Source organism: Polypterus senegalus, chromosome 18 (assembly GCF_016835505.1).
Source record: "Polypterus senegalus isolate Bchr_013 chromosome 18, ASM1683550v1, whole genome shotgun sequence".
NCBI classification, from domain to species: Eukaryota; Metazoa; Chordata; class Cladistia; order Polypteriformes; family Polypteridae; genus Polypterus; species Polypterus senegalus.
The window spans coordinates 88890388-88914933 of NC_053171.1; the positions used below are offsets into that span (position 1 = coordinate 88890388).

At 38.6% G+C, this 24546-nt stretch overlaps 1 protein-coding gene across 16 annotated transcripts in view; it reads right to left on the minus strand.

The window, feature by feature from the left end:
• Positions 1-16967: 16967 nt before the first annotated feature.
• Positions 16968-24546, minus strand: part of nrxn3a (neurexin 3a) — a 1597612-nt gene continuing 1590033 nt past the window's right edge. For 11 of the 16 annotated variants that reach the window (XM_039741967.1, XM_039741965.1, XM_039741962.1 and 8 more), the window contains one exon: positions 17412-19920. In XM_039741967.1, the coding sequence (XP_039597901.1) occupies positions 18989-19920 (932 nt within the window). In that variant the 3' untranslated portion in view covers positions 17412-18988. Of the gene's footprint in view, positions 19921-22251; positions 22808-24546 lie in introns of all 16 variants that reach the window. The other 5 variants (XR_005631328.1, XR_005631327.1, XR_005631329.1 and 2 more) reach the window with 3 other exon arrangements.

Below are 24546 nucleotides of genomic sequence, written 5' to 3' on the forward strand. Positions count from 1 at the left end.
TTAAATGTTTTGCCTTACCCTGTAATGTAGGGGTGGAGCAAAATACGGTATTCAGATAACCACAAATGGTGGATTTTTACAAATATTTATTTTGTACAAGTTTTTTGCCATTTATTTATATTCGGAAAAATAACGTAAAATCAAATAGACGCTGTCTGTGTCTGCCTGCTTGTGCTTAAGCTGCACCCCTGCTGACATGAGCTTGCTGTGGAGCGCCACTTTTAGAAAAATGTTGTACTTTGCAAGGCCACTTTATATTTGTCCCCGTTGGACATGCAATATGTGATGCAAATTTTGACCAGTGGCTTAATCGGTTTGTTCACCTTCACGCTGGTTCCACAGTCACCATAAGTGTAACACAGTTGGAAATAGAGTGGTAATTTATATGGATACTTGCGTCGATTTAATTTTTTTTTTTTGACCGGGAGGATATTAGCATATATATTTACACATGTTTGTTGTTGGGTTTAACTCAATAAAGGGCATTTAAATAAAAAAGTCTTCATAATTATTGAATTTTCTTCAAGAACACTGTAATAGCCTAATATAAGGCATGCAAAACTGAAAAAAGTAAAATCATGGGTCATTTATTCTTACTCCTTAAAAAATACAAAATGACCTGAACATGAACTAGTTCAAAATGAATTTATTTATTTTAATCTGTGTGAACTGAACTTTGAGCTAGTTCTTGTGAGGTGTGAACTTGCACAACACTGGTGCCACTATGTTTATACCAGAAGTGGCTGAGACATCGCAAATCTGAGCCTTGTGATACCAAGAAAGTGAACATGGCAACATGCAACCAAAATGGCCTTGCTTAAGTAATAAAAGTAAAGGTGGTAACCAAAATCAATGCCCTTAAAACACAAAGTGAAAACTAAGGTCAGACATGAACTGTCCATGTCAAAACAAAAAGCAAACTAGGCCAAAACATATTTATAAGACAGGAGAATATTATACTCCCAATGAGTAGGTATGTTGTCCCCCTTCTTTATATACTCACTGGCTGGGTTATCTATAATAAAATAATAATAATATATTTTATTTCTAAATACTCAAGGACACCAAACAATAAACAAAACACAGATTATAAACAAAAGTAAAATACAAAAGTTAAAATCAGTCAGAGCAATTGTAATCAAAAAGAAAAAGCAGCCTTAAACAAATGAGTTTTACGTTTATATTTGAAAAGTGAAAATGATTCAATATTTCTAAGCTCAGATGGTAGTGAGTTCCAAGGTTTAGTGGTAAGACGGACGAAGGGGACAGTCAAATGGATGGAGGAAGAGGATCCTCCTGGAGGGAATGGCAACATGGAGGAGGTCAGACAGATATGAAGGGGCGAGGTTGTGGAGAGCCTTAACAACAACAACATTTATTTATATACCACATTTTCATACAAAAAAAATGTAGCTCAAAGTGCTTTACAAAATGAAGAATAGAAAAATAAAAGACACAATAAAAAATAAAAATAAGTCAACATTAATTAACATAGAATAAGTAAGGTCCGATGGCCAGGGTGGACAGAAAAAACGAAAAAAAAAACTCCAGACGGCTGTAGAAAAAAAATAAAATCTGCAGGGGTTCCAGACCAAGAGACCGCCCAGTCCCCTCTGGGCAAAAGTTAGTAGGAGAATTTTGAATTGAATTCGGAACTGAACTGGAAGCCAATGAAGCTGCTGCAAGACGGGAGCGATATGGTGAATAGAGGGGGTTCTAGTAATGATGCGGGTGGGCAGCTGAATTCTGGACCACTTGAAGCTTATAAAGAGATATGCGAGAAAGACCAAAGAAAAGGGAATTGCAATTATCCAGACGAGAAGTGACAAGGCTATGAATGAGGACAGCAGTGGTGTGGGGAGTGAGGGAGAGGCGAACACGATTAATGTGACGCAAGTGGAAATATGCAGACCGGGAGATGTTATTGATGCAGGACTGAAAGGATAAAGTACTGTCAAGGATGACACCTGTGGGGAAGGGGAGACAGAGGAATTACCATTAACAAATGAAAATGATCATTTGTACCAATGAGGAGAACCTCCGTTTTATCCCTATTTAATTTAAGAAAATTTGAAGAAAACCAGGATTACCAATCAGTAAGTAAGTTTGCTAGTGAGATAGAGCTGGGTGTCATCAGCATAACAGTGGAAGCTAATGTTATATTTACAAAAGATATTGCCAAGGGGAAGGAGGTAAATAATGAAAAGGAGAGGCCCCAGGACAGAGCCCACCTGAAGTAACAGCGGTGGGTTGGGATGTGAAAGTTTTAAGCTGAACAAACTGAGTGTGGCCTGAGAGGTAGGATCTGAACCAGTCTAGTGGAGTGTGGGTAATGCCAATCAAAGATAATGGATCTGAACCAGTCTAGTGGAGTGTGGGCAATGCCAATCGAAGATAATCTACTGAGAAGAGTAGTGTGACAAATAGTGTCAAAGGCCGCACTCAGGTCAAGGAGAATGAGAATAGGAGTTAAACCAGAATCAGCGGCCATAAGGAGGTCGTTAGTCATTTTTATAAGTGCCGTTTCTGTACTGTGGAGGGGACGAAAACCAGACCAGAACTGTTCATACAGATTATTTAGAGATAAATGAGAATGAAGTTGAATAGCCACTATTTTTTCAAGAATTTTGGAAATGAAGGAAGGATTAGAAATAGGATGAAAATGACTGAAATTAGTCGGATCGGCACCAGGTTTTTCAGTATTGGGGGTATTGCATCAGTTTAAAAGATGAAGGAATAGTACCAGTAGTGAGAGAAGAGTGGATTATAGCAGAGATAATGGGGACCAGAGAGGGGAGGCAGGCTTTGACCAGAACTGTAGGAAGGAGGTCCAGTTGATAGGTGGACGGCTTAGACTTACAGACGAGATCTGAGATTTCTGAGAAAGTAGGAAGCTGAAAAGAGGAAAAGGAGTGAGTTGGTGGGTGAAATTCAAATGAAGTACTGATGGAATCCGTACAGAAAGACTGATGAGTATTCTGGATTTTTTCATTAAAAAAGGACATAAGGGAATTGCAAAATTCAGTTGAGTAAAGGTGAGAAGGTAAAGAATCCAGGGGTTGTGTGATATTGTTAAGTAGTGAAAACAATGACTTGGAGTTGCCTTCATTGGAAGAAATTATGAGAGTATAATAGTTAGATTTAGTTTGGGCAATACAGTCCTTGTAATAAAGTATATGGTTTTTGTACATCTCTTTTTGAACAGAGAGCCCATTTTTTTATATAACCGTTCAAGTTGGCGGCCTTTGGATTTCAAAAGCTGAAGTTCAGGCATGAACCAGGGAGCAGAAATGGAGAAAGAAACAGATCTAGTTTTTAATGGAGCGACAAAGTTAAGAATACCATTAAGTCCAGTGTTATAGTGTGAGACCAGTTCTTCAGGAGTGGATAAATTATGAATGTCCATAAGGGAATCAATTCGAGAGGAAAGAGAGTCTAAGTTAATATTCTTAATATTACGGAAAGATACGAGATGGGAAAGCTTAGTGTTGGAAAGTACAAGTTTAACACTGTATGAAATAAGAAAATGATCAGTTATGGGGAGTTCATCTGCAGTACAATCAAGCTGGGTAACTCCAGAACAGCAAATCAAGTTCAAGATATGTCCTTTGGAATGAGTGGGAACATCAGTATGCTGCTGGAATCCAAAACTCTCAAGGCAGGATGTAAAGTCTCTAGTAACAGGGACATTGATGTTATCCATATGTATATTGAAATCCCCCAGAAGTATTATGTTTGATGAAAAAGTAGATAAGCGTGTAAGGAAAACAGCAAAGTCGTTCAGAAAGTCATTATTTGGTTTAGGGGGCCAGTAAACAGTTGCAATAATAGTAGGAACAGGTCCATTTAATTGACTCACAAGAGATTCAAAAGAGCTGAAGGCAGGAACAGACAACGGCAAGACTTTCCATTTCTCACGATACATTAGCGCGAGACCTCCTCCCTGGCCAGAGCCACAGGGTTGAGAGATGTAAACAAACCCTAGGGGAGTGGATTCGTTAAGTTGGTAAAAATCATGAGGTTGTTGCCATGTCTCACTTAGTCAGAAAAAATCAAACTTACGATCAGTGAGTAGATCGTGGATGAGAGGCCCCTTGCTCATGAGTGAAGCAGGCCTGTCGCAGGTAGGATAGCGAGTGACAGGAGGGACCAAACAAACACAAACCAAATAAATATCCTACCGGTACACATGTTAAGCGAAGATGCAGACAATTCAGATGTCCGGAGAACAAAGCCAGGTAAGTTTCAAAGCGGGGATAGGCCTAAATAGCAGTCAAGCTAGATATCAGTCTAGCTTTAAATGATTGAAAAATAAAACTCAACGAATAAATCTGCCTGAAATGAAAATGAAAACAGCTGTTTAGTCCATTAGATTGTAAGTTAATCTTAAAAAAGATAAAAAGTTACTGGAGAGCAGCGGCGACCAGTCACGCCAGTGTTCACGCAACCGGAAGTCATCTGTTCATGTTATTCAGGCAGGGTCTCTCCCCTGCCTCAAGTATATTCTCTGATTATTTAATACTTTTGTTATATGCCAAATGTTATTTTTCAAGTTATCTTATGGATCCAGTTTTTAGTTTTGTTTGGTTTTTGTAATATTTATAGAATGTTATGATTTTGATTGCGTTTATTAATTATTTAGTTATTTTGTATAATATTAATCAGTAGCTGTGTTACCTGGCTTTGCCAAGGAAATGTTCTAAGACAATGGGCCTCTTAGTGACTGACTTTGGCTTTTTTTTTGATGGTCATTGTAAAACACAATTTTACAGGAAGCTGCATTGTTTTGAATTTAAACAGGTAATTAGCACAAATAATGGGATTTTTTTTGGATATAAAAATAATATCTCCTGAAACACATCCTGTAAAGCTGGTAATTTCATTCAGATTTGAATTTACCATTTTGAGTTGTAATCTCGTATAGTTACACAGTTTATACAATGCATTGTGGTTTACTTTATTACATACAACATTGACGTTTAAAAGATGATCAATTATGTAGACCATGCAATGAATTAAATGTTATAAGCATAGTATAGAAAAGAACAGGTGAAAAGAAATAAAATCATGCACTTTATACAATGCCCACCTCCCCTGTGTCCTGTCTGTGGGAGATCCTCTGGCTGGGACGTTGGACATCTCTCGGTCGACGGTTCTTCAGGCTGAACCTCCATTTAACTGTGAACCCTGCACTGTGAGATTACACAAATGTTGAACCAGCTGAGTGTAGTGAAGGCTGCAAGAATCTGTGGTATCCAAGGTCAACTTCTCCAGGCTGGTGGCAAGGCTGTCCTCCTGGCATTGCAAGCAATCTTTGCTTCTATTTGGAAGACTGGTGTCATCCCAACTGACTGGGAAATGGGACTTGTCTTTCTTATCTGGAAAGGGAAGGGTGATCGCCTGGATTGCAGCAACTACAAGAAGATAACAGTGCTCTCGGTGCCAGGTAAATTCCTTGCCAGGGTCATCCTCAATAGGATCTGTGATCACTTGCTCACCTACCAGTGATCAGAGAAATCTGGTTTAATGCCTAAAAAGTCTACCATTGACCGCTTCCAGACACTGAGGGTTCTCATCAAATGCAAATGTGAATATCAGCAGAGTTTCTTTCTAGCCTTTGTCAATTTACGTAAAGCATTTGACTCAGTTGATCAAGCTGCCCTATGGGACATCCTAAGACTTTGTGGGATCCCCCAAAAGATGCTGGATGTCATAGACAACATGTGCACTGGTACTGTGATTGCTGTGCAAAGTGGGGGCAGAATCTTTGTGTTTTTCCCAGTTGATTCTGGGGTTCGTCAGGAGTGTGTCCTCGCTCCTAATCTGCTCAATGCTTGCATAGACATGTTGTTGGGTAGAGTAATGGGGTCCAGCGATTGTGGGGCATCTGTTGGTGAAGAAAGATTCACTGACCCTGACTTAGCTGATGATGCTGTGAGTCAATGGAGGTTCTGATCGGGGCTTTCGAGAGACTGAGTGAGGAGTATGAGTGTCTGGGCTTCCTATGAAGTCAGTAGACAGATTGGGAGAGCATGGGGGTGGTCATACGTTCGCTGGAAATGGGTGTGTGGTGCTCCTGATATCTTTGCAAAAGGACGAAGGTCCAAGTCTTTAGAGTTCTGGTGCCTCCTGTTTTGCTATATGGTTGCGAAACATGGATGCTATCCAGTGACCTGAGACGAAGACTGGACTGTTCTTCTGTGACCTTTCTTTCTTCAACTGTTTCATTTATAAATTCTGTTTCTGTGTGTTCTCTTTGGTCCCTTGTATTTTGTGGGCGGTACCCCAGGAGGCAGGGCTACCATGACATCCCCACTCTTGAGCCTTCCTCTGACTATTAAGGTAAGAGCTGAGATAACTCATTTTGAAGGAATAATGATGAGAATTATGTTTTTGTTTGATTAAGTGGTCTTCTGAATTCTTCTGCTTTGGATTCTTCACTGGTTTTGTGTATTGGGACTTGTTGACTATTGGATTGTTTGTAGGGCAACTCCATTTCTCTAATTTTTGCTCCTTGAGCACTTTTGTTTTTCAGTTTTTTGAATACACATTTTTGATTTCCTGTGCTTCTCAGGATGTTTGATTAAATATTGTTTTCTTTTGATTTTTGATTCTGTAATGAGAGTATGGAGCAGGTTGAGGAGACCCTGGAGAGGTGGAGATGTGCTCTAGAGAGGAGAGGAATGAAGGTCAGTAGGAACAAGACAGAATACATGTGTGTAAATGAGAGGGAGGTCAGTGGAATGGTGAAGATGAGGGGAGTAGAGTTGGTGAAGGTGGAAGAGTTTAAATACGTGGGATCAAACATCTAAAATATGGTAGTGATACCAAATACATGTATGTCATATAGGTTGGAGACGATGGCAATGACCAAAAAACAGGAGACAGAGCTGGAGGTGGCAAAGTTAAAGATGCTAAGATTAGCATTGTGTGTGAAAAGGATGGATAGGATTAGAAATGAGGATATTAGAGGGTCAACACAAGTTGTCAGTTTGGAGAGCTAGTCAGAGAGGTGAGATGGCATTGGTTTGGGCATGTGCAGAGGAGAGATGCTGAGCATATTGGGAGAAGGATGCTAGGGATGGATCTGCCAGGCGAGAGGAAAAGAGGAAGGCCTAAGAGGAGGTTTATGGATGTGGTGAGAGAGGGCATGTAGGTGATGGGTGTAACAGAGCAAGATGACGAGGACAGAAAGATATGGAAGAAGATGATCCGCTGTGGAGACCTCTAATGGGAGCAGCCGAAAGACAAAGAAGAAGATGATTTTGGTTTGTCCTTACAAGTAAAGGTTTTTGTTATGGCTTCCTTTCCCTTGAGAGACATCATAAATCTTACAGATTAGTTTTCTCATGGCCTTGGTAGGCTGCAGCCTCGGACAATATTTGGGGGAGATGGCTTGATTAGGGTGAGGATTGTTAGGACAGAGCAACAGGGATTTTGAGAACCACACACCTCTTTACTATGATTCTGACACCCCATCACAGCAGGTAAAAAAAGTGCAAATTGTTTAAGGTGCAAAATGTACACATAAACATTAATTCTTAAGGTCACAGAAAACACAAAATGCTCTAGGTCCTCTGACTCATGCTATGCCATCTTCAGTTTTTAGTATACGTTAATTACAAGGGAATTACTGTCATTTCAGGGGCCAAGTCCCAGGGTCTAAGTTTTAAATCACAAGATTGCCAATTCAATCCTACATTCAGCTGTCTTTGTGACCCCGATGGAGTCGCTTGACCTGCCTGTGCTTCTCTTATAAAGAATACACACAAAGTAAATTGCACTGTAGCTCTCTACTTGTAAAGCACCTTGTCATGGCTTAAACTGAACCATAATGGACAGATGCCTGATTGTGCAAAGTCTCCTTCTTCATCTCTGAATGTTGGTTGCTGGTCAATAACTGAACTTTCACTCTCATTTTAGTATTATTTGATTGTTTGTGTAAATTTCAAATAGAATTAACTTTTATTCAGGCTGATATGGTGGTGTTAGCATTGCTGCTTCACAGCTCTATACTCTGGGGTGATGGGTGAGAAAATGTGTATAAAAGGTAACTTATTGTGACCAGTGGGTACACTCTTGAGCTGGCCTTAAACCCATTTAATGCCAGGGAGGCCGAACCACTGAATTTAAAAAAGAAGGGTTTATTATAAAAACTAGTTGTGTACAGCACGGGGTTGAAACTATTGAAATCGTTAGAAAAAAAATGAAATGTAGCAATGTCAGGTAATTGAATGGAACCACTCTGGGCATCTCTCTCACAGGAGGTTTCGTTTGCCGATGTGCTCACATCACTTGTGCATTAGCGGCTAAGTGAGCGTCTCCTTCTTTTGAGTTTTTTTTTTGCCAACGTGCTCGCCTCACTTGTTTATTGGCGGCTAAGTGAGCGTCTCCTTCTTCAGAGGTTTCGTTTTGCCGACGTGCTCGCCTCACTTGTGCATTAGCGGCTAAGTGAGCGTCTCCTTCTTCAGAGGTTTCATTTTGCCAGTGTGCTCGCCTCACATCTGTATTAGCGGCTAAGCAAGTGACCCTTTCTTCTGAGGTTTAGTTTTGCCAACGTGCTGGCCTCACTTGTGTATTGGCGGCTAAGTGAGCGTCTCCTTCTTTGGAGGTTTTGTTTTGCCGACGTGCTTGCATTGCTTGTGCATTAGCGGCTAAGTGAGCGTCTCCTTCTTCGGAGGTTTCGTTTTGCCAATGTGCTCACCTCACTTGTGTATTAGCGGCTAAGTGAGCGTCTCCTTCTTCAGAGGTTTCATTTTGCCAACGTGCTCGCCTCACATCTGTATTAGCGGCTAAGCAAGTGACCCTTTCTTCTGAGGTTTAGTTTTGCCAACGTGCTGGCCTCACTTGTGTATCCTCAGATCAAAGTACTCACTTCTGGGCTGGACAGACAGATGCACACACTTTCACGTGTAGACGTTTATATATAAGATAATATCAGGAAAGTAGTAGGTATGGGTGACTGCAGGGAACAATAATAAACCGAAACGTCTCTGAGTCCGCCTAAACAAGGTTTGAAGCCCTGCCTAACAGACTGTACCTTAGCTCACCTCCTTCCACTCTTTCCTTTCATCCATCCATCCATCTTCTAACCCACTGAATCTGAACACAGGAGTCTGCTGGAGCCAATCCCAGCCAACACAGGGCACAAGGCAGGAACCAATCCTGGGCAGGGTGCCAACCCAACGCAGGACACACACAAACACTAGGGCCAATTTAGAATCGCCAATCTACCTAACCTGCATGTCTTTGGACTGTCAGAGGAAACCCATGCAGACAAGGGAAGAACATGCAAACTCCACGCAGGGAGGACCTGGGAAGCGAACCCGGGTCTCCTAACTGCGAGGCAGCAGCGCTACCACTGTGCCACCATGCCGCCCTCTTTCCTTTCATCTTCTCTCTATTCTAAATTTCACCTTTGGGACAAAAGCAATATTCTCTCTATACAGTGGATTCAAAAAGTATTCAGACACCTTCACTTTCCATACACTTTATTGTGTTGTAGGTTTAATTTTAAATGGATGAATTTGCCATGTTTGACCATTAGTCTACCTTCAATAAATCATAATGACAAGATGCAAACATATTTTTATTAAGGTAGGCACATTCATTAAAATTCAAAAACTGAAATCTGTCATTCATATAAGTATTCAGACACTTTTCCGTGACTCGCCAAATTGTGGTCAGGTTCATCATCTTTGCTTTGACGTGTGTCTAGAAGTTGACTGGTATCCACCTGTGGCAATATGAATTGAATGGACATCGTGTTGAAAAGCGTGTGTGTGTGTGAGGTCCCACATTTCACAGTGAATGGCAGGAGGAAAACCAAGCCTTGAAGTCCAAGAAACTCTTTGATGACCATTGCCATGAAAGTGTGATGAGGCACAGATTAGGGAAGGGGGATAAAACAATCTGGAAAGCTTTGAGTGTTTACATGAGCAAAGTGACCTCAGGAATCGCAAAATGAAAGAGATTTGGAAGCACTTCCTGAAGTTGGCTTTCTGGCCAAACTGAGTAACTGGGGCAGAAGGGCCTCGGTCAGGGGTGGGTGACCAAGAATCCAATGCTTACCCTTAAAGAGTTTCAGAAGTCCTCTGATGAGATGCGAGAACGTATTGGAAGGACAACTAATTCAGCAGCACTCCATCAATCAAGTGTTTATGGCAGAGTGGCTAATGTTATTTAAAGAACTCTGAGGACAGGAGGAAAAAGATTCACTGTCCTGATGAGACAAAAATGGATGCTGTGGTATGGCGGGGTAGGGGTCCTTCTCAGCGGCAGGGACAAGGAGACTGGTCAGAATTCAGGGAAGGAGGAATGTAACCAAATACAGAGAGGTCCTTGAGAAAACCTGCTCCAGAGTGTATGCCACTTCAGACTTGATCGAGGATTTCATACAGCATACAGCCAAGACAGTGCTGGAGTGGCTTTGGAACAAGACTCTGCCACTCCTAGGGTGTCCCAAAGTTAAACCCCACAGAACATCTGTGAAGAGACCTGAAGATGGCAGTTTACAGATTCTTCCCTTGCAATCTAATGGATCCTGAGAGGATCTGCCAGGAAGAATGAGATAAGCTGCCCAAATCCTGGCGTGGAAAGTTTGTAGAGACTTTCCAATGGAGACTCAAAGATGTAATTTCTGCCAAAGTACATAAATAAGGGTGTGAATACGTATGTGAAGGAGAGATTTGATTTCTGTTTTGGGCTTTTAGTACGTTTGCAAACCTTTCTGAAAATGTTTTTACCATTTGACTGTAGATTGATGGGAAAAATGGCCAATTAACTCTTTTAAAGTCAAATCTACCACACAGTTAAGTGTGCAGGAAGTGAAGGGGAGTGAATCCATTATATTTTCAAACCGGCTTAAAAATAATTTTCATTTTGTGGTCTGTTTTGAGAAACGGTTGTGTTTTATACATGAATTTGTGCCTTTTTTATATCTGTGTAGATTCTAATTATGAAGTTAGTAGTCAGTTTCCCACTTCATTAACACTACTATTGGGCCACACTCAGCATTCTGTTTGGTAAATCTGAAGATGTACTCGCACGCAAACTCCATTGTCTTTTCATTGAACTCTTTGGCCAGTCTGAGTGGTAAGCCATTACACTGTCGTGCTACACCAAAGAGCTTCTTTGTTCCAGTCAGCTAACATCACAATATGGCAGAAAAACAGAACACAGCTATTTTAAGCAGACCCAACTCTGGTTCTTTTCTTGTTTCTATTCAGTCCCAGTGACGCGCTTTAAGAGGTGATTTATCTTAAAGACATACACTTGATTGGATTCCAGTCCAGTGGGCCAAATTCTGACGTTTTATCCACCCCTCCACCATTTCCTGTGCTTTTCAGGATGTTGTCCAAAGTCACACTGCAGAATACATCAGGCTGTGAAGGTGCTTTGTTGTGCACTGAGGTGGCAGACCTGGTGAAGTGCTGGAACACAAATTTAGATTTTCTTGGAATGTTTGACAGATGCTTTCACCATTCTTGGTAAAATGTAAAGCTGTCTGACTCTTGAGCAACTTTGTGTTTGTAGTTTTATCAGTTTTGGGATTTTGGGAGTCACATGTTACAATCTGGCAATAATAATGACACTTGGAAAAGATTAGCCATGACAACTTTATAACTTATTCCACAATGGTTTTTCTAAGCTGCATTTATTTTAAATAAAAAAAAAAATATTGTTTCCACTCTTAAGGCTTCCTTGGCAGCTGTACAGTAACATATTTCAGACTAATAAGTGTGGGTATTAACCATTATATTAGGTAGATCAATGAAAGTTGATGCATTGTATGCATATGTTGGGGTACCATGATAGGAAGGTGGACCTGTTATTCTCAGGGTTCTTTTTGTTTCTGGAAACTCATCAGAGTTGTCATTCCATGACATTCTCCATCTTCAACCAATCAGCTTTAATCTCAGCCTGTGACATCATAAAGTACAACATTTATGCTTCGAGGTGCACAAATTTCCAATTTTTAAGTTTTTAAAGTTTGAAAAATCCTTAGAAATACAACTTTGCATGCTCTTTTGTCATCAAGAAAGTAAAGGCCTTTCATTTTTAGAAATTAAAATATGGCAGTTTTCGGGATTTTTTCATGCTCCGCCTGATTTATGATTTTAGAGGCAGAGGTGAAAGCTGATTGGTTGAAAGGGAATGGCCATCCTGGAAGAACAACTTTGGTGTTGTCTCAGTGATCTCATTGATATTGGGTTATTCATGATTGCAAAGTGACTTGTCTTACTGGTTGACAATTGCAGAACATGGACCCCGAATCCCAATGCCACTTACTCTGGGCTGTGTAGACAGCAATTCTTCTCATTGTTTTCATCAATGATGTGCTAGTTAGTTTGACTGATGATTACAAATTATACCGGGGGGACCTAAAAACTCCTAAAGTCAGTTAATAGCACAGGAGTAGGGTATGGGTATTGAATATGGAGCTGGGCATTGTGTGCCTGCAAGTCTGCTTAATCAGCCTGCCGAGTGGCATTGTGCAGAGTTGATCAAGTGCGTATTTCTGGCATTTCTTCTACAATTGTGAGGGTGACTTTTTATTCTCCATGGCACCACAGTAGAATTTCAAGAGTCAGCAATGATCACTGATGGACTTTTTCATAAAGAGTTTGCTCCCCATGAATAGATGCTTAATTAACAACATTCCATTGAACTACTACAGCGTCCGACTGAGGTCATTTTAATATCGAGAAACACATTTGTTAAGAAAGATACTGTAATGAGTTCATTAGTGTTGCCTCATCAGTGCATGCACACCAGGAACGTGCGTGAATTTAGAAATCCCGACTCAACATTTTCACCATTAAGAGAGCCCAGTTAGCCTTAAATGAATGCCACTACAAAACAGAAAATGACAAGTTTGGGTTGGGTTTCAAACATTTGGTTGGAGACATTTTACCTTTGTTTCTGCAAAATAGATACAGTGGATAAGCAATGTGTTTCACTAGCAAATACAAGTCACATTGGATTTAATTGAGACAAAAATGCATAACAAGTCTAGCAACTTACATTTTCTATTGGCCAGTCTAGCTTAAGAATACTCTCCATCTACTCATCCATCTATTATCGAACTCGCTGACATGCACACAAGAAATGGCCGTCTGTCATGGGTGCCACTAATACAGTTTCTGCTTGCTTTAGAATGGAGGAGAACTCTCCAGAAGACTATTGATGTCACCTTGATTAGGAATGTGCCCCTTCTACTTCCTCTGCTTCATAAACAGCCTCTCTACACAAAGTCAGTGTTATTTTCGGGTACCTGGAATCCAACAGTGAAGGACCTTACTTACCTCCCTCTGGACTTCAAGAGCCAACAAGTCACTTAGCTTTTTCCTTTGACTATTTCAAATTGGACATTAACTCTTTTGGGGCTGATGTTGACTTTTGTCAAAAGAAGAAGTTGACGATGGTAATCAGCTGTAAACTGTGACAAAACCAACCATTATGGTTTAGTTGGACTCTCATTGCTAGAAGAAAAGTTAGCTTCATTGGTTTGCCCGAGATTTCCTGCACTTGTGTGAGTAGCAAGGCACAAACAACGGCAAAAATGGCACTGAAATCTGGCGAGAGACCAAGGCAGATGCGTAAAGCAAAATACTCAGTGGACGACGTTTTGCTTATTATCTCTGAACTGGACGATGACTTGTTGAACTCCAATTTTGAAACAAATGATCGAAAACGAATGTGAGGTTCCAGCTTCAGCTGATTGGTCCCCGGCTAATCGTGGTACTGACAATGTTTGCCAGGGAGGACTGCCACTTAACAATGATAAGAGGTAGAAACCAGATTACAATGCACTGCGACCATGGCCGCTGCTGCTGCTCCAACCACACGAAGACAGCCTGGCAGCAAGCCTGCCGCACATTCTTGCCAAACTGGCAGCCACAGAATGCAGCAATGGATTTTCTATGTTGATTTCTATGTGAAACCATTGCTTTTCAGAAACTATGTTTTTTGGAGAAAATATTCAGCCCTCAAAGAGTTAAACAGGGTATACCTTGGAGCCCCGACCCTTCCCTTTGTGTTTTCAGACTCATTTACACTGTTTAGTTCAGTTTCGGGTCCCGACGGCCGAAGGCTGTCTTAAAGGATATGTACAAATGAGCACAATGAACAGAAAAGCGTCTTTGTTTCAAAGCAGACACAGTATATAATGTCAAGAAAGTTGCACACAAGCTCTGTTTCTTCCAGTGCAGATGTGGGTATTAACTAATCAGCACTGGTGAAAAATCTGTGCTTCTGATTTGGTGCATCATCATTAATAATGTCAACACTTTGTTGGGTAGAAGCTGGAAAGAATTTATTGGATGCAGCGAATTTAAAGGATCCACCAAAATAATTTGGTATTGTGTTTTGCATCATGAAAAACCCTTACCTGTTGGTCTTCAAGTCAGATCTTCCTGTCAGTCTTCCCAGTTGGATATGTCTCTGTTAGCCATACAGCAGTTCATGCCCACGATCATCTCCTTCAATGCCGTCCACTTTGGATTGAGAACTTGCCTGAACTTGGATGTTGCTGTGGTGCAAATGATGGCGTAAAGAAATCACTAGTTACTTGTTAATAGAAAGACTTCACTGAAAAGAGTGTCACACACGTGCGCTTGATGGGCTATACTGGAGGTAAAACGCTGAGTCAAGGGTCAACGCCGTGCACTAACACCTCCTCTCCTTCCTCTGCAGATCACCAGAAGGTAAAACGAACTAAGCCATAACCAACTTCCTCATTCCTTTCCAGACCACGCCCTTCTGCTGACCTCACTTCCGCCTCTTCCCTCCTGGACCCACCTCTTCCTTTCCAGCACCTATAAAAACCCAAGCTCTTTCCTCTTGTTTCAGTCCCGTTTTGGACACAGTCTCTTGTGGAAACTCGGCTTCACTACATTATATAGGGTGGATCCCCAAACCTTATTCTGTCTTTTTGCTCTTGTGTTTGCAAGTGAAATCCATGTTTGCTGAAGGCACTGCATCAGAATCTAGAGTGATGTGAGTGAAAGCTGGTGGAGCCCAAACCTAACCCATATACTGTACTTATACAGCTTACTTTAATTGCTATTTCTAGTAATTCAGTGAAGTCCAGAAAGAGAGAATTAAGATCTGTTTTATGTTTGCATGCAGTGTAAAATCTATCTACTGTAAACATGTATCGTTAGCACTATCTTATATAATAATCCTTAAACTGACGGTATTGCCTTGTTGTAAATCAGGATTCCACTGAAGCTCCATAATCAGTTAGAAGAGATTTTGGCTACAGAGTGCAGACAAACCCTACAATCTTCCTTGTGTCTGAGAATCCGAATGTCATTTGGAAGAGATGCATTACGTCTCAAGTACCCAGGTTAGTAATCATGCTCCGAAACTAAACTACTGCAATCAATGTGTGTGTATTGGTGCAATTCAGGGCATTTGCTGAAGTTGCAGTATATCTACCGCATGAAGCTGCTGGCATCAGAGCTGCCCAAATTATTTCCCAATCCTTTTGCTAATGCTTGGCATTATCTCTGAGGTATTTTGCTTGAAATCTGCAAAGCTCTCTTTAAATACGAAACAACGAAGAAGAACTGAGAATTCCATGTGTGTGATTTACGGTGCAATATGTATTACTGAGGGGAATCATAAAGTTTAGAAGATTTATTTGCTTTGACACCATATGAAATAGCTCAATTGGAAAAGTACAACATTTGCCCCTCCAGGTGAGTTTCAGATTATATATACCTTAAATAAATAGATAAATAAATAAAAATAAATACGGTGCTGTTAAGAATTTTTGTTGGGGATAGCAGCTACATTAAAGCACAAATAATAGCCTATGCCAAGTCTAGACTTGGTTTATTTACTTGCCCGTCCATTTTCAATACCCAGATTGCTCAGTTCACAGTATTATGCCGGGTATTCATCCATTATCACAGGATACAACCATTTATTACAGGCAAATGTTAGATTTGGAGAGGAATCCAGAGTGCCTGGAGCAAATCCATGTGTGGAATCCAGGGCCTGATGAGGTGGAGATGACTCCCTACTGTGCCAGCTTTTTGCACAAATCTCCTGCAATCTTATTTTTTTTTAATTCAACCACACTTTAGGTACTGCGAAAATGCATTTATTACTCATTTACTTAATAGATAGATAGATAGATAGATAGATAGATAGATAGATAGATAGATACTTTATTAATCCCAAGGGGAAATTCACATAATCCAGCAGCAGTATACTGATACAAAGAAACAATATTAAATTAAATAGTAATAAAAATGAAAAGAATTAAAATAAAATTAATGTTCGCATTTAATAAGGGCTTCTTTTAGTGTTCATCCATCCATCCGACCCACTATATCCTAACTACAGGGTCACGTGGGTCTGCTGGAGCCAACACAGGGAGGCAGGAAGGAAACAAACCCCGGGCAGGGCGCCAGCCCACCGCAGTTTTAGTGTTAATGGTATCAGTAAATGTGTCTATGCATCTCTGTGCAGTGTAGCATTTGATATGCTGGTAAAATTACTTATGAATATGAAGGACTTACAGGTTGTATACTGAAGGATAGCAAGAGACATGTGTCTCACTTAATACACTTCTTACCGTTCCATCGTGAAGTTATTTTAGTAGGCCTCATTGCACAGATGAATAACCACATTACTGATACGCGCAAGTGTTATTAGCACCAGAAGAAGCTTTTGTTACATAAGAGTAAATGAGTAATAGATGCATGCTTGCAGCACCCAAACTAAACCTTTGATTCAAATAAGGCTGACAATTTTAATTAAAATGAATAGAATGAGTAAATGTGTGAACGCCTAAATCATATCTACCTTGCAAACTAACCTGAATGCGCTGCATTAAAATAGCAATGAAGAAGATCAACCGCAAACCTTTCTTGTAAAACACGTTGCCCTTCATTTTCCACAGACATGACATAACGTTTGCATAGCTACAGAAACATGTTCAGCAACCTTCATATCTTTGGGTGGAACATTTTATTGCTAAGCATTTCCTCGAACAAGAATGTAAGATAAATCAAAGAATGAATGGATGAACGCGGAGGCAACAAAGTAAAACCAAAAAGTGATATTCACATCGACTGCAAATTATAAGTAGAAAAACAAACAAGCAAACCATTTAAAGCACATTATGTAATTTTGCAAATATTGGTTCAAAATTCTTTGCAAGCAAGGGTACACAAAAGAAAAAGACAATAAATTAAAATAAATAAAAAAGAAAACAGAATTTCACAAGACTTCCATCAAAGCAGTCCAGGACAAATGACATTGAGGTATCATCACAATGGGTTTCGTTAGGGTGTCTGAATCGTGCTTCAGTACCTTTAGAGCTCGGTTCTTTATTTCATATTTAGTTAAAAAATAATAATTAAGTAAAATAACTGATAACAAGGGAGGCTTGATACAATTAGGAAGGGCATTTTGTATTTGAGTGACAGCTTTCAGTAGTCAAATATTCATGCGACTTAGAAACATCAGCGAGAAAGATTCGATTTTCTAGCCTAACAATAGTTTTCCCTCTCTTTACAAAATATGTATATATATATATATATTTATATTTATATATATTTTTGTTGTTTCAAATTATTCTTCTCATATCAGATTACAGTTTTGAATCTCATGAAATACACTGATAAGCCAAATGATCAGTCTGTACATTAAAATACTAAAAAAAGTACAACTTAAAATTTATGTACAATATCTACCTACAAAGTACAACAGCAATAATGTAATAAAATATGTAAACAAATTTGTTGTTTGACACAGTTGACTGTGACAACAGATAAAATTCACACTTTCACATTAGATTTATTTCTGTTTTAACATCCTTAACAGTGTTAGAGTACCAGTCTTCCATCAGACATCACAAGATTACTTTGTCACAGCAGCGTATTTTCAAAAATATATCCATGATATTAAACTTAAGTTGAATAAAGAAAAAGCAGAGGGGACAGAATGGATCATTAAAGGCTTGTATTAGGATGTTTTTAAATAACAGAAAAAGAACAATGTTTTATTTGCATTTTCTTTTCGTTTCGCTTTTTTTAAGGTTAAGAAGTGAAATAAAGGAAACGTGACTTTGATCATATATTTTGGCCTGTTACATTTGTCCAATTCATATTGAACACCTCATAGCATTGAATGGCATGCACAACAATCAGACACTGTACTGAAGATTGAGAACAAGTTTGTAACCCGACAGCTGCTCAGAACTGAAAGTACCAGATGTTCTCAATTACATCGTTAAGTTGTACATTTATAAGCAAAGAGTTAGGGTGAGTGTGATCACAACACCAGCAGATCAGCACCTGATCAATCTTCTCTTTAACAAGGACTTCTTCTTCTTTTTGTCTGTTAAATAACAATATATTCCAGTTTTTTTGTTGTTGTTTTTTTGTTTGTTTTTTGCAAAACAGCAAAAATTATAAGACACCACACTTTATTATGTAGAAACAATACAAATTTTGATCTCGTCTATGGCAATAGTCTCCTTTTTCATGTCTATAGACAATCCTTCAGTTTGATTTTTTTTTTCTTCTTCTTCTTCAGACCCACTCTCCAAGAGATGCCAGTGCTATATGTCACATACATGCTCGAAAATGGCCAAAATATTGTTACAGGGTTACCAAAACCAGAAATGAATTCCAAATGAACGAGGATTACGCCAAGGATCACAAGGTCTCTAAAAGTCACTTGGGTATAATGATGCATTGTAGCTGTGAAGTATTCTACACTGATGACTTTGACCAGATAGAATAAAAAACAAAGGTCACTAATGCTGCTAGTAGCCATCTCGGTATGCTTACAATAGTAAGTGTGCTTTATTATACAGTTCTTGTCATAGTTCACTGGCTCCATGCATTACGCAGAGTTTTCAGTTTATTCACTTTTTGTATTCACTTTACATTGCAGCTCCTGATATGGTAATTTCAAATCGTCCTCTGTAATATTCACTTAATCTTTTTTTTCTCGTTTCACTTTACACATAATATTCTTTGTCCTTGTTTTTCTGTTTTTTGTTGCTGCTTTTCGCTATTTGTTGTTTTTCCTTCACTACAGCACCATTTGTCTGTGCTGAATTACTTATGTAGTTTCTAGTTTCGTCCACCTGGTAAGATCCTTCGTCTCTGTTTCTGTATTTATACATAGCATACAACAGAATTAAGATGCACAAAGCAGCTGCAGCAACAATTCCGACGACCATTCCAGTTGTGCTGCTAGATTCACGAACCACTTCTGAGGCCCCCGGAACCTGTTTGATGCCTGGCTCCGTGGGGATTGCTGTGGGTATATTACGGAACATTGGGGAGGTTATTAATGGGCTCTTCAGCTTTGTGCTGTCTATCTCATAGGCAGTGGGCAATGGACGCAAAACTATGTCTGGCTGGGGCTTATTCTCTCGGTTATTCATTTTACCTGCCGGCAATTTGGGCACCATTTCAGGCGTGGAAGAAGTTGTGGAGCGAATCAGCTCAGGGGACAGAGATGTGGTAGTAGTCCTACCAGTTTCGAAGACTTTGTTAGGTCTAAAGTCCTTGGATTCCCACTTGGGCGCATGTGCTTTGTAGCCACCTTCAAAGGCCGATGTAGAAAAGGTCTTATCTGTTACCAAGGAGAAGGTGGTGTAAAAATCTTCATCATCAGTAGGGGTCAGGTTAGAGTCAAAAGCTTCCCCTGAGCCATACCCAGATATCACCAAGCCATCATCATCATCATCACAATCATCGTTGCCTTGGTCCGACAAGCAAGGTAACCCCGCCTCAGAGGTCATGGACAGGGAATCTTTGGTGGTCTCAATAATGGTAAGGAGGGGGCGAAAGGTAGGGGGGAGGGTAATGAAAGGTGCACGAGTAGCTATAGGAGGAATTTCTAAGGGATCTTCTACTAGTACAGGGATAACTAATTCACCTCCTAGGATTTAAAAAAAGAAGAGAAAAATATTAGCACATATTTCAGACAACCAGACACACACATACACAATATATATATATATATATATATATACATACATACATACACATATACGTATATATATATATATATACATACATACATACACATACATACATACACATATATATATATATATAAAGCACACTAGAGCAACTACAGTAGAGTTAAACAATAGGCAGCTGTGACCAAAGTAGCTTAGAAAGATTTTGTCAGGGTAAATGTGAAAGTGTGCTTACTCTGTTCCTTTGAAAAGGGAGAAAATTCTGTTATCTTATCTTAAGCTTTATGACTTCTTTCTCTCATTTTTAATTAACATTTTAAATGACTGGCAATGTAGAAGGAAATTCCCATTTGTCATTTTTGATTTAATATTAGCAAAAAAAGATTAGATTAATCAACCCCTTCCTCTAAACTAAATGGCTGTGTATTCATTCTAAAAGTTCGATTTGTTATTGTTACGAAAAATAATAATTGGTTATTCCCTTTTATGTTAGTTGGCAAATGTTCATATTCACAATATAGTAGCAGTAAGTGCTTAAGGACTTGGAAATTACTACTAGGAATAATTTAGACTATTATAATTTATTTAAAGAGACAGACAAGATATAAATACTAGAGTTTCAAGTTGAAATTAAACAACATGTGGACTTTAAAGTGCCCTGCTATATTTGAAATTTATACTGTGACTTGTATTAACAAGATCATATTAGGACAGTCCTTCTGTTCTTTTTAAAATCTATCTATCTATCTATCTATCTATCTATCTATCTATCTATCTATCTATCTATCTATCTATCTATCTATCTATGATGGTTCTGCCAACTATACTAAAATTAATATCTATCTGTTTTTCTATCTAGTCTACTATATGTAGTGCATTATCTATCTATCTATCTATCTATCTATTATAGACTGCTTTGCATATCTATCTATCTGGCTCTATATATTTAGTATATACTGCCTTATCTATCAGTCTGTTACGCCAGGGGTGTCGAACTCCAGTCCTAGAGGGCCGCAGTGGCTGCAGGTTTTCATTCTAACCATCTTCTTAATTAGTGACCAGTTTTTGATGCTAATTAACTTATTTGGCCTTAGCTTTAATTAGCTTGACTCAGGCCCCTTAGTTGTTTTTTTCCTTAATTAGCAGCCGGACAGCAATGAGACATAAAACAAGCAGGGCATGATCAGCTCACCTGTACCCATCAAACAAAATCTGAAAATAAAGATGAAGGTCTCAGTAAGGTTGATCCCTCAGGTTACCAAAACATTTTAGAAGTTCTTAGAAAAACAAACGAATATCAACAGTTTTAGAAATGTCTGCTGTGGCAGAAAGAGAGCAGCAACAAGCCATGGAATTGAATAACGGGTTTAATTAACAGCAAGAATTAGCTTCTCATTAAGGAACTGGTTGGAGTTTGAAGCCCCGATTTAGCTGGTCATCTGTTGGCTCGTTTCACGTCTTATTTCTGTTTGGCTGTCATTTAATGAAGAAAAGAATCAATTCAGAAGACTTAATCCTTAAAACAGGGCTATTAACATAGTGGGAAAAGAAGTTGATTAGCAGTGAAAACTTGACACTGATTAGGAAAAGAGTTAGAAAGAAAACCTGCAGCCACTGCGGCCCTCCAGGCCTGGAGTTTGACACCTGTGTGTTACGCTATCTAGTAAAGTGTATGTCCTGTAAAATTACATGTGATAAAACATATTGAATGCACACTACTCTAAACATTTGAATGGCCTAAAGTAGGATTCACTTTAAATTTTTGTTTCTCTTTACTTTAAACAGCAGTTTAGCTCCGGAGAGATAATGCAAACCTTATAAAATAGGCTATTTGGTCACAACATCCTTTTTTTTTTATATAAAGCAATTTTCCTATATTCATTCATTTTAAGCCAAAAACAAAACACCCCACAACATTGAACATGGATAGTTTTTTCCGTCATGTAACATTTTCAAGGTCAAATATAAGGACACTTTTCAGTTACCTGAGCTTAAGAACATTAAGGCAAAGAAAATCAAAGAAGGCAGCTCTACGATAAAACATCAGATAGCACTCACAAAGGTACAGCCAATACAGTATAAACATTCACAAAAGGTATAGTTACATTAAAGTTAATAAGTCTTTAAAATTACTTAAATTCAAAGGAATAACGTAAAAATATAACTGAAAAGAAAAAAAATAATAAAAACACTATAAAGCATTAAAAAAAAATCAGCTTCAAATTTAAAATAGCCTACAAAAATGTATTCGAAGGAAGAAAGCATACCACATAAGTTTGTCAACTTACATCAACAAATTGCCCGCATGATTTTGGCATGAAGAAAAAAATTTACAAAAGAAAGTTGTGTAAGAATGCTTTTGGACAAGTATTGTAATATTGTTGTAAAATTTACTGTAGCAATTGTATTTACTATTATTAGTATTAGAATATTATTAGATTATTCTTTTTATTTTGTTATTTTTCTTTTTGACAAGATGATACAGGGAAGCAACAACACATACATCCACACCACATAACATGAAAAATAAACTGCACCATTATTCTGTTTTGTCTCTCTTTTTAAATAACTCAAATATTACAAAAACTGTACATGTATAACTTTTTTGTTTTAAATATCTACATTCTAATATTTGTAGTTAAAGTTTTTGCTTAGTATATCTTTAATGAATGGATGACTGTACATATTTTAACACTGCTGAAGAGGAAACAGGGAGAATGAGAGGGGTCTGGACCTATGAATGTACTACATAGGAGATGAGAATGATGGGGGTGAATGTATAAGTCAGTTGCCATGTCCATGTAAGGGCGGTACGAAGCGGTCTGGCGGCATTAGAGCTTTTGGCTGTAAGGAAGGGATGGGGATATACAAACAATGAGCATAGACATGCCCATCTACAAAAAAAATAACATAACTCTAACACTGACAATCTCACAAACCCTAAACTGCAACTTCTTCACCATGCAGTTTAATCATTCATTAATAAAAGTCAATCAAAGTATCTTAAAAAAAATCAATAGAAAAAGAGATTCAAATTGTGGAGCCACTTCACTTACAATTATGCAGGCAAGTAGTAAATTGTTTTCTTCGGTTTCAGAATTAAACAAGAGCATTCCAATATGGATCTACGTCTCAATGTCTTGCAGGAATATCTGCCCTTTTGTATATTATCTACTCCTTTTGCTTGTTTTGATAGAACCACATTTTTAGAATTCCTGAATATTTTAATAACAGTAAAGTAAAGCCAGATTACACAATGAAAGTCAGAATGGATGACTGTCTGGCCCGCACATTGTGCAATGAAGTAGTTCCAGATATTAAAAGAGAAAAAAATATATATGGAAAGTAAAAAATAATATGCACAATTCTTTCTTTTCTTTTTTTAAATTTTGAACAAAACCAAATAGAATAGCAATTCATAAAAAAAGAACAACAACAAAAAAAAAAAAATTACAAAAACAATTTTCCCACAGGAAGAAAGAACAAAGCAATTTTAGTTTTCACACATTATCATAGATGAACAACCAGATGCACACATTAAAACAGACACAGGAAAAGAGGGACAGCTTTTAGGTCATTGTCACCCCCTTTATGTGTTCTATGGCATTTTATATACTTTTTATTAGTAATTTTAAACATGTAACGGGCGTGCAGTCTGGATGTACGTCAAAGAGAGATAGAAGAAATTGGCTGAAAATGGGTTATTTTCACTGCAGATGTTAATGCATGCTAAAAGTAAGTTGCATTTAGGGAAAGTAGAAGAACAGTACAGCAAGCTAGGGTAAGGAGGTGGTTAGCAGGTTGAGAAAGGTTAAAGGTCAGGACAGTCGTTTTTACCAAAGGCAACAGATCCACCACAAGCAAGAATTTCAGAGGAATTTTTTTCCCATATTCTACCATTGACTTTAAAATAAAACTAAATCTGTATTTATCTCAATGAATACAAAAAGAAAAATACGACATTTCTTGGGCAAACGTTTCTGAATAATCTTAGGAACGTTTTTTTGTTAATAACTAGCAGTTATTTTTTCTTCCTTGAAAATTCCATAGTGGACACCATGTGTCCTTCAACAATTCAGTTCAATGGGCTACACTCTTGCTACTGGATCTGCCATCTTTGGCTTAACGGCACTAAAGAGTAATAGATAGGGAATTCCACAAGCAGGCATTAGGATTTACTTTTGTCAGAGAACAGTTAGAATTTAAACACCAAAGTGATAAAATATGATGAAATCAATGTTACCCCTTCAGGCACAGGAATTAAATAGCATAGTCCTCTGATTTAGACTCAACTAGGTGATCCAACTCAGAAAAACCCGTACAAGTGAACATTCTGTGATGGAGCCTGGTCACTCCTGTCGTTGTGTTGTAACACGATGTCGGTGATAGACATCATAATCAAAATTGGGTGAGTGACTCCTTAACTCGTAAGGAGGAAAAAACATCACATTTCAAATATTTAGAACTGCTCTACAGTACTGCATGCTTCATTAAAATCCACATGAAACACCTTGACATCATTTCCCTTTAGATTTTTAGTAAGTCCACTGATTGATATATTTTATAAAAAGAACAGTTTGATT